Here is a 7,930-nt window from a genome sequence, read left to right on the forward strand (position 1 = left end):
GATGTGTCGCCGTTGTAATGATAGTATACCGCGATCGAACGATCGATCAAGATTTAATATAAAAAATAAACGTTGCATTCCAATTTAGTTTTCTTTAACCGTCCATAATTCATGTGGCCTCGTTGACTGGAATACTCGTCTACGAGAAATAGAGAGGTAACACTTCAAGAAGGGAAATGTGTATTATTCCAGGAACTGTGCTAAACACAAGGAAGCATTGGTGCCTCCAAATCCGAAGGCGTTCTTTAGAGCAATCCTCCTAGAAGTTCCTCTCCATTCGCGTTTGACATTCGGTACAAAGTTTAGATTAGTTCCGGAGGGTGCATCCAGCTGGTGGAGGTTAATGGTTGGAGGGAAAATGCCATGGCGTAAGGCCATCACTGTGAAGGCTGCTTCGAGGTTCCCTGAGGCGCCTAGTAGATGTCCATGAGCTCCTTTGGTACTGGAGACGGTAACATTGCTGGCTCGTTCTCCAAAGAGAGCATCGATGGCTTTAAGTTCTACGGTGTCACCAAGCGGTGTCGAGGTAGCATGTGCGTTTACGTAGTTAACCTCACTAGTTGCAAGGCCCGCATCTTTTAGAGCACGATCCATGGCTAGAAGCGCGCCAGTACCCTCGCTGCAGGGTGCCGTCAGATGAACGGCATCTCCAGAGAGTCCGTATCTAGAGAGCAAAGTTTTATACATGTCCACCTATCTAATTTAGTTTAAGTGTCGATAACACTGTTTTGTATACCCTAATACTTCGGCATAAATAGATGCCTTCCTGAACCGGGCATGAGCTAGCTCCTCTAGGACTAGGATAGCACAGCCCTCTCCCATGACAAAGCCATCTCGGGTCTTGTCAAAGGGTCTGGAAGCCTCTTGGGGAAATTCGTTCCTTGATGTGGAGAGAGCCCGAAGTCGGCAAAATGCTGCAATAGCTAGTGGACTGATGCATGCTTCTGTACCACCACATACCATCACCTCTGTTTCACCCCCACGTACCAGCCTGAAACCGTCACCTATGGAACGAAAGTACCACTCCTCCTGTACTTTCTTGACCTTTAGCACAAGAGAGCCTTTTATCTCATTTCAAGAACTAAAAGTTATCTGATATTTCTACCAATGGAGTGCGCGCCCGTTGCACAGGCTGTTGACACTGCGTGGTTGGGGCCCCGGAACCCGTACGCAATGCTAATACGTCCCGCTGCCATGTTCGGTAGAATTCTGGGTACAAAGTAAGGACTAACTTTGCGGTAGCTTTCTTTCATTGCTTCGTGTGTGTTGCAAACATCTGCCAAGTCAATCATCCCGATCCCTACCGCTACTCCTGTGTTGCGTCTGTCCGATTCATCGGTTGGTTTCCACTGAGCATCCGTTAATGCCTCGTCTGTGGCAACTAAAGCATAGGCTGTCGCTGGACACATTGTTCGTAATTCTGCTGGGGTAAAACGTGAATTCAAGTCCAGCTTTTCAGGGGAATCACCTTTGGGCACCAGTGCAGCTAAAATATTTAAATACTTTAGACTATCACCGATAAACTGATTTTAGAATTATGAAAGACTGTTTACCTATTTGACAAGGTAACTTCTTGTATTCTGGATCAGTAAGCTTAACAATGCCGCACTTTCCATCGATGAGAGCTTTCCAAGCATTTTGGGTGCCAACTCCAAGAGGAGAGACAATACCCATTCCTGTAATAACGACCCGGCGTCTTGACCTGGGTTCAATTGCCTCCCTTGAAAACGGTCTCCCGACTCGGGACAATTTTTTCAACATTAGTGCAGTTTGGTCCTGTATATAGTGAAAGAATTGACAAATCAATTCATTCTTATGAAATTGCCGGTATTCAAATGTTTTTAATCACTGTACTACCTTTTATCAAATCTGTGAATTTTATACACCGATTTGTCTAATCTGAGAAGAGTCTGGCAACATTTAATATGCATTTATCTTTTCTGCAGCTGAAATGAAGTTTAATACAGAGAAGCAGAAAATATCCATATTTTAAGTTTTGCAACTATACGGAGCCATTGCCATCTAGCGGTGTTCAACCGATAGTGATCCACACTTTGCATGGACACGCTTTTCATTAAAATATGTCCTTTCAAGATGTATACACTTGTTACACTCGAGTGTAGAAAGTGCAGACAACGCAACAAACCTAATATCTCTATATTTCTATATCTATAGTCAGATCAGCTGTTCGTGTACCTTAACCTCAAATTAACATAGTTTAGGATTTGTTACATTTTACTATCTTATTGCTTCTAGAACCATTTTTGAATCGAGTACTCTTCTAATTCGACGAGAAATGAGCAATGTGGAGCTTCAGGAGGAGGAAAGAGAAGTTCTGCTTTCAATATATGAAGGAGATCCTGCGTTTAAAGAGTTGACACCAACTACATATCAATACAAAGCAAGTTTTACAATATTACACAATTTCATGATTTCGTTTTAAAGTTTCATGCGAAGAAAAGTTTGACAACTTTTGTATGTTAAGTCAATAAGCAAAATTGAATGCTTCTTTCAGTTTGGAGAAGATAATGATATCAAATCATTCCTACTGGAAATCTCGTGGGGTCCTGGATATCCTACCGAGAAACCAACTATCAATATGGACACATTTTACAACAAACACGTGTAAGTAAATCTGTTTACATGCTGTTAATTTTTATCGCAATGGAATACTTTCTTTAAAGGTGAATAATTGGCATGTACAGTGTCCAAGAGGTGAAGGACAAAGTGGTGGAACATGTGGACAACGAAGCAGATCAATGGCTGGGTTGCGCTATGACGTACACACTGTTCCAATCCATCCAGGAGCATCTTACAGATTTACTAACAGCCCAACCTGATACAATAGGAGAACTTAATTCACAAACTAGTAAATTAACTATTACAGAAGATGTTCAACAGGTAATAAAGTAAAAGTGGAATTAATCCAGATTAATAGTAAATGTAATTGAAGTACCTCTAAGATTTATAACATGAATTTTTTATTTAACAGGAATCCACAAAGAAACCGAAGAAGGAACAGTTGAGCAAGGCACAAAAGCGACGACAATGGAACAAAGCAGATGGGAAAGGTGAGAAACCTCGTGGATGGGATTGGGTGGACATTGTGAAACATCTGTCGCAAACTGGTTCCAAACAAGAACAAGAGTCATAGTTTCAAGTTCCTTCTCTTTTTTGTACAGGTTACAATGGTATTATATTTTTATAAATTGTTGGGAATAAATTTATTTCCTTGCCCATATACGTTGCTTCCAATTATTTAATTATTGTAAAAAACTTAATTTTATGTGGGTAAATAAAGCCAAATGTTACGTTATTGATGTACCAACAGGATAAATGTAAATAAAATTGTTCACTAAAAGCCCTCTGCGTATATTCCTTGGATAAAACATCTTTATCTCTAGTTTTCATGTATAATAAATATTTGGGTTTGATTACTACAAAAAATTAAGTACATCACAATAAGCTAAGCCATCTTTTAAAAAAAATTTATTTTTCATGCTGTAGATGAACAATTATTCACAAACATATTTATAAAAATGCATTGATATTCCAATTACCAACATTGATAAACAAGAATTACAAAGTATTTGTATATTTGTTTAAATCATCAGGTAATTTTAAAAATCGTTTGGTACTGTTATTCCAAGAAAATTTTCATTTAAAGCTTACTTATTACAATGTAATGCTTCACCTTGTTCACCCCATGATCCTTTCCATGGTCCTATTGGTAGTAAATTTGTTTTTGTCATCCAATCTACAAGGAAAAATCCATTAGTCTAGGTTACATTTCCATGATTTGTTTAACTTACTGCTGTTCTCCAGTGCATTCATAAATGTAATAAATTCTCTGAAAACGACTTCATCCGCTGCAAGAATACTTTCAATGACAATCTTTTCACTATTACCATTGCACAAAGAGCGATACTTTCTTGATACAAGATACGTTCGTATTAAAGGAAATGACGATACATGAGACCATGTTCTTGTGAAGATAGGCTGCAAAAAATCATTGATAAGAAAATTTCCAATTCAAATAATAACATAGGTACATGATATTTAATGTAATTTAAAATAACTTACAATTCTCCATCGTAATGCCATACAAACTAAAAGTCCACAAATGCATGAGTGAAAATATGCTCGCAATACATCTCTAGATTCTGCGCATTTTGTGAAGGATACAAAAATAGTTTTTCTCTTTATATCCACTGCAATCAAATATTTTCGCTTCTGGAAAAGATTTGTAATCATTTCCAAATCATCAAGCATTATAGCATTTTTCTGTACCATGCTCTTGAGTGAAACACCCATTTTAATTGTAAATCCACATAATTTTTTTGCTGAAGGAAAAATAACGAGTTCACATATATTGAAAAACAATGCTAATTTGGATGTACTGGAATAAAAATGTAAAAATCAAAGAATTACATACATGGGTTTTGAAATAGGAACACGGATTCACGTTTGTTTACATGTTCAGGACCTGGAATGTTTTTCTCTGTAAGATATTCCTGAACAATAATTGCCAAGCGATCCTCGTTGACGGAATTTAATCTCAAAGCCTTCACGGCGGAATAATTGGCATATAAATGTACTGCTACCAGAAGTACATATAATTCCATTATGTATCTATACGTGGAGTATGTTTATCTCATGTATTTCTAATTTTTGTTTATAAAACGATGCTCAAATTAATTGTTAATGCAAAGAAATTCTAATTTACTACTTAATATATTTATTACACTCACCGTCCGTCATGCAATAGGGACAAGATTAATATTCCTAGAAACGATGCTATTAAATTCACAAATGTTTCTTGACTTCCATCCTTAGCAGACACATCAGCCAAATTATTCCGTAAAGCTTGATGCTGTGTTAAGGCTGCCCGTGTTGCTCCGCCTGCAACTCCGACAACAGATTTCATTGCTGTTGAGGTACACAAAATTAGAGTTGAGTATGTTGAAAAATATGGTATAATTAGTTCTATTCCCATTGCAAAATCATTGAGAATATCTGCGAACAACCTCCATTTTTTGCAGTGTGCATCCAAGTCAGTTCTAAAATATATAAAAATACATTAGTTTCATTCATTTCATACTTTTAATACTACATTTAGTAACAGTTTAATGCTCATACCCATTCCACCAGGCAAATAATATGCGCCCTATCATTCCAGTACCATCCTTTAAAATCCAAGTAATAGCTGCAGCTAATGGTGATGCCGTGGACTCACCAACGCCAACTCCTCTCATGATCGAATGAGTGGTCAATGTTCCCATAATAGTACTTGCAAATGCCTTAAAATCAAATCAGACTTAGTACAGAGATATCCAGCAAAACTAATATATAAAAATGAACATAAATTTAAACATTGAAGGACATTGAAAGTATCGCTCCTGTTACAAAATTCTTATACACCTGAACGGTATCCCAAATCTGGTAAGGTACATAGTCAGGATGTACACTGTCTGGAAATCCTTGGGGTAAAAATACTTCCTTAATGAACGTCAGGATGAAAGAGGGCAACTTCTTGGAGCTCCTTTCGTCATCTTTTGCGCGTGATACAATAAGCTTGCCTATTTGTCAAATTGTGGTAGTTAAATATACCGGTTTCATTTGAGGATATGGATTCACGTAAAAAATAGTAGATATAGTGATATCGTTCTACCTTTGGTCTTCGCGAATATAAATTTCTTCTCGTTGTCATCTGTTTCACAATACAAGACTTCCTCGCTCATTGTTACAACAAAACACAATTTGTTATGATAATGTCACTACAGATCATTACAGAACAGTTACAGAATCAGGACTTGGGAACGCTTGAGAAATAGCGCGAGTTTTAGCGCTCCAAGCGGTATGTATCAGCAGGTATCAGAAAGTAGATGTAGATTTGATACGTTTTCTACTGGTTTTCTACGGTAAACTACTTGATTTACGTAAAATACGTCAAACAGCTCGAAAATCGTGAAATTACCCAACCCTGCTGGTTACTGATTCGTTAGTTCATTTTATATGATAGCGCTGTGATCATGACAGTCTTATGAACTTTGCTAGCAACAGTCTCATATCTTTATAGTCAATGGTCTGGGTCGTCGATACGGCCAATGTAAAGGAACAAAGTATGGTACTGGGCCTTCGGTAGAGGCTGAAATCCAAAAAGATACAATACAATACAAAGGGACAGTCACATTTCCTGACTCTGAATTTCCATGGATCCTTGTTAAAAGAAACTGAGTGAATTTACTGTTTTGATTCAGGTAGAATATAAAACATAATATGACATTACATATCATTGCTTGAATAACTTTCGCTGAAAGTTAAAATGTTGATAAATTCTAACCTTTAATAGAAATATTTATGTATACAAACATGTAGTGGTTTAAATTGTTAAATTTCAAGAGGAAAGGAACACGTATTTTCCAGACTTTTACAATGGCGAGTACCTCGAGCGATCAAAGCAATATCGCTCAAAAGACATGGGAGATGTCCAATAATATCAGTACCGTTGATGAGATTTATCGTTACGATAGGAAAGAGCAGCAGGACATATTGGCTGCTAAACCATGGGAAAAGGAGTACGTTGATTCTCAGTTTCATGTTATCCCATGGATGTTTAACAAATTTGTAATGTTATTGGATATATAAGAAATTCTTTTTGTTAATTAGCCCACACTTTTTCAAAGACATAAAAATCTCAGCACTAGCCCTGCTGAAAATGGTTATGCATGCTCGTAGCGGTGGAACATTAGAAGTAATGGGATTGTTACTTGGTAAAGTAGCTGCAAACACAATGATCGTAATGGATTCATTTGCACTGCCGGTTGAAGGTACAGAAACTAGGGTTAATGCTCAGGCCCAAGCATACGAGTACATGACTGCTTATATAGAAGCTGCCAAACAGGTGCGGATAATTATAAATTATAAATTGTAGGAATTACCGTAGATTACAGTTGGTATTTTTTTTTCATTTTATATCTAGGTTGGAAGGCAAGAAAATGCGATAGGTTGGTATCACAGTCATCCAGGGTATGGATGTTGGTTATCTGGTATTGATGTTTCCACTCAAATGCTTAATCAGAATTTCCAAGAACCATTTGTAGCAATTGTTATCGATCCTGTAAGAACTATTTCCGCTGGCAAAGTGTGTCTTGGTGCATTTCGAACTTATCCAAAGGTAATTTGCTAGAGTTAAAGAAAAAAAGGTGTTATTCATTAATCTGAAACTTGATAGTAACATTAATGAACTTATAGTAATATTAGTATTTTTTAATTTGCAATAAATAAAATATTTCTTTATTAGGGATACAAACCAGCAAATGAAGAACCTTCAGAATACCAGACTATACCTCTTAATAAAATTGAAGATTTTGGTGTTCATTGCAAGCAATATTATTCTTTGGAGGTTTCATATTTCAAGTCATCACTTGACCGTAAATTATTGGACTCCTTGTGGAATAAATATTGGGTGAATACGCTCAGTTCTTCGAGTCTTCTAACTAATGCCGACTACACAACTGGGCAGATATTCGACTTATCGGACAAATTGGAACAATCGGAAGCTACATTACGAACAGGAGCTTTTCTTTTAGGAGGGACAGATCCTCGTGACCGTCGCGCTGAAGATAAATTAGGAAAAGCTACTCGAGACAGCTGCAAAACTACCATTGAAGTTATTCATGGCTTAATGGCGCAAATCATTAAAGATAGATTGTTCAATCAGGTTGGAGCTGGAATGAATGATTCTTAATAATAATAAATAATATAAGACTTCTATACCAATTGCATCAAGAAGGAATTATCTTCCCTTCACGTTAGCATCCTTGATCATTAATTTGCAAGAGAAGAAAGTTATGATTTGAGCATTTGAAAAGGATTTTCATCTCTGGAAGTAGACACCATAACATCTATATTGCATCAATTATCTGAG

At 36.9% G+C, this 7,930-nt stretch overlaps 4 protein-coding genes across 7 annotated transcripts; 2 read left to right on the top strand and 2 right to left on the bottom strand.

Moving 5' to 3' along the window:
* Window positions 1-163: 163 nt before the first annotated feature.
* On the bottom strand, window positions 164-1,963 carry LOC105698339 (3-oxoacyl-[acyl-carrier-protein] synthase, mitochondrial). Of its 2 annotated transcripts, none has more exons than XM_012422521.1 (5): window positions 1,858-1,963; window positions 1,554-1,776; window positions 1,106-1,423; window positions 737-1,004; window positions 164-664 (listed from the first exon to the last, which is right to left on the bottom strand). In XM_012422521.1, exons 2-5 carry the CDS (start codon window positions 1,759-1,761, stop codon window positions 184-186), a joined length of 1,275 nt encoding a protein of 424 aa, XP_012277944.1. In that variant the 5' UTR covers window positions 1,762-1,776; window positions 1,858-1,963; the 3' UTR covers window positions 164-183. The 2 variants fall into 2 exon arrangements, with proteins under 2 accessions (XP_012277944.1, XP_012277943.1); XM_012422520.1 differs by having other exon boundaries at window positions 1,106-1,486.
* A 226-nt stretch (window positions 1,964-2,189) lies between these two features.
* On the top strand, window positions 2,190-3,331 carry LOC105698343 (RWD domain-containing protein 4). Its single transcript, XM_012422527.2, has 4 exons — window positions 2,190-2,401; window positions 2,516-2,625; window positions 2,706-2,901; window positions 2,993-3,331. Exons 1-4 carry the CDS (start codon window positions 2,297-2,299, stop codon window positions 3,152-3,154), a joined length of 573 nt encoding a protein of 190 aa, XP_012277950.1. The 5' UTR covers window positions 2,190-2,296; the 3' UTR covers window positions 3,155-3,331.
* Window positions 3,332-3,476: 145 nt separating this feature from the next.
* On the bottom strand, window positions 3,477-5,952 carry LOC105698342 (RUS1 family protein C16orf58 homolog). Its single transcript, XM_012422526.2, has 8 exons — window positions 5,672-5,952; window positions 5,422-5,579; window positions 5,140-5,300; window positions 4,752-5,060; window positions 4,436-4,632; window positions 4,084-4,343; window positions 3,813-3,999; window positions 3,477-3,757 (listed from the first exon to the last, which is right to left on the bottom strand). The coding sequence occupies exons 1-8, from the start codon at window positions 5,739-5,741 to the stop codon at window positions 3,669-3,671; spliced, it is 1,431 nt and encodes a 476-aa protein (XP_012277949.1). The 5' UTR covers window positions 5,742-5,952; the 3' UTR covers window positions 3,477-3,668.
* A 151-nt stretch (window positions 5,953-6,103) lies between these two features.
* LOC105698302 (COP9 signalosome complex subunit 5) lies at window positions 6,104-7,867 on the top strand. 3 transcript variants are annotated; one of them, XM_012422447.2, is made up of 5 exons: window positions 6,104-6,260; window positions 6,379-6,578; window positions 6,670-6,904; window positions 6,983-7,177; window positions 7,304-7,867. In XM_012422447.2, exons 2-5 carry the CDS (start codon window positions 6,436-6,438, stop codon window positions 7,748-7,750), a joined length of 1,020 nt encoding a protein of 339 aa, XP_012277870.1. In that variant the 5' UTR covers window positions 6,104-6,260; window positions 6,379-6,435; the 3' UTR covers window positions 7,751-7,867. The 3 variants fall into 3 exon arrangements, with proteins under 3 accessions (XP_012277870.1, XP_012277871.1, XP_012277869.1); XM_012422448.2 differs by having other exon boundaries at window positions 6,403-6,578; XM_012422446.2 differs by having other exon boundaries at window positions 6,427-6,578.
* The last annotated feature ends 63 nt before the right edge of the window (window positions 7,868-7,930 follow it).

The sequence above is a fragment of the Orussus abietinus genome, unplaced genomic scaffold, assembly GCF_000612105.2.
Source record: "Orussus abietinus isolate OABI.00-Male unplaced genomic scaffold, Oabi_2.0 scaffold14, whole genome shotgun sequence".
Classification (NCBI taxonomy): Eukaryota; Metazoa; Arthropoda; class Insecta; order Hymenoptera; family Orussidae; genus Orussus; species Orussus abietinus.

Excerpts from the sequence above, each read along its gene's own strand:
- LOC105698339 (XM_012422520.1), bottom strand. The coding sequence starts at position 1,761 with ATGTTGAAAAAATTGTCCCGAGTCGGGAGACCGTTTTCAAGGGAGGCA. Across the intron at positions 1,005-1,105 it reads AACGGGCGCGCACTCCATTG|GTGACGGTTTCAGGCTGGTA; the intron begins GTAGAAATATCA and ends TTCGTTCCATAG. Across the intron at positions 665-736 it reads ATTTATGCCGAAGTATTAGG|ATACGGACTCTCTGGAGATG; the intron begins GTATACAAAACA and ends TTTGCTCTCTAG.
- LOC105698343 (XM_012422527.2), top strand. The coding sequence starts at position 2,297 with ATGAGCAATGTGGAGCTTCAGGAGGAGGAAAGAGAAGTTCTGCTTTCA. Across the intron at positions 2,626-2,705 it reads ACATTTTACAACAAACACGT|TGTCCAAGAGGTGAAGGACA; the intron begins GTAAGTAAATCT and ends TGGCATGTACAG. Across the intron at positions 2,902-2,992 it reads TTACAGAAGATGTTCAACAG|GAATCCACAAAGAAACCGAA; the intron begins GTAATAAAGTAA and ends TTTATTTAACAG.
- LOC105698342 (XM_012422526.2), bottom strand. The coding sequence starts at position 5,741 with ATGAGCGAGGAAGTCTTGTATTGTGAAACAGATGACAACGAGAAGAAA. Across the intron at positions 4,344-4,435 it reads GTTCCTATTTCAAAACCCAT|CAAAAAAATTATGTGGATTT; the intron begins GTATGTAATTCT and ends TTTTTCCTTCAG. Across the intron at positions 3,758-3,812 it reads GAATGCACTGGAGAACAGCA|ATTGGATGACAAAAACAAAT; the intron begins GTAAGTTAAACA and ends TTTTCCTTGTAG.
- LOC105698302 (XM_012422447.2), top strand. The coding sequence starts at position 6,436 with ATGGCGAGTACCTCGAGCGATCAAAGCAATATCGCTCAAAAGACATGG. Across the intron at positions 6,905-6,982 it reads ATATAGAAGCTGCCAAACAG|GTTGGAAGGCAAGAAAATGC; the intron begins GTGCGGATAATT and ends TTTTATATCTAG. Across the intron at positions 7,178-7,303 it reads CATTTCGAACTTATCCAAAG|GGATACAAACCAGCAAATGA; the intron begins GTAATTTGCTAG and ends TTTCTTTATTAG.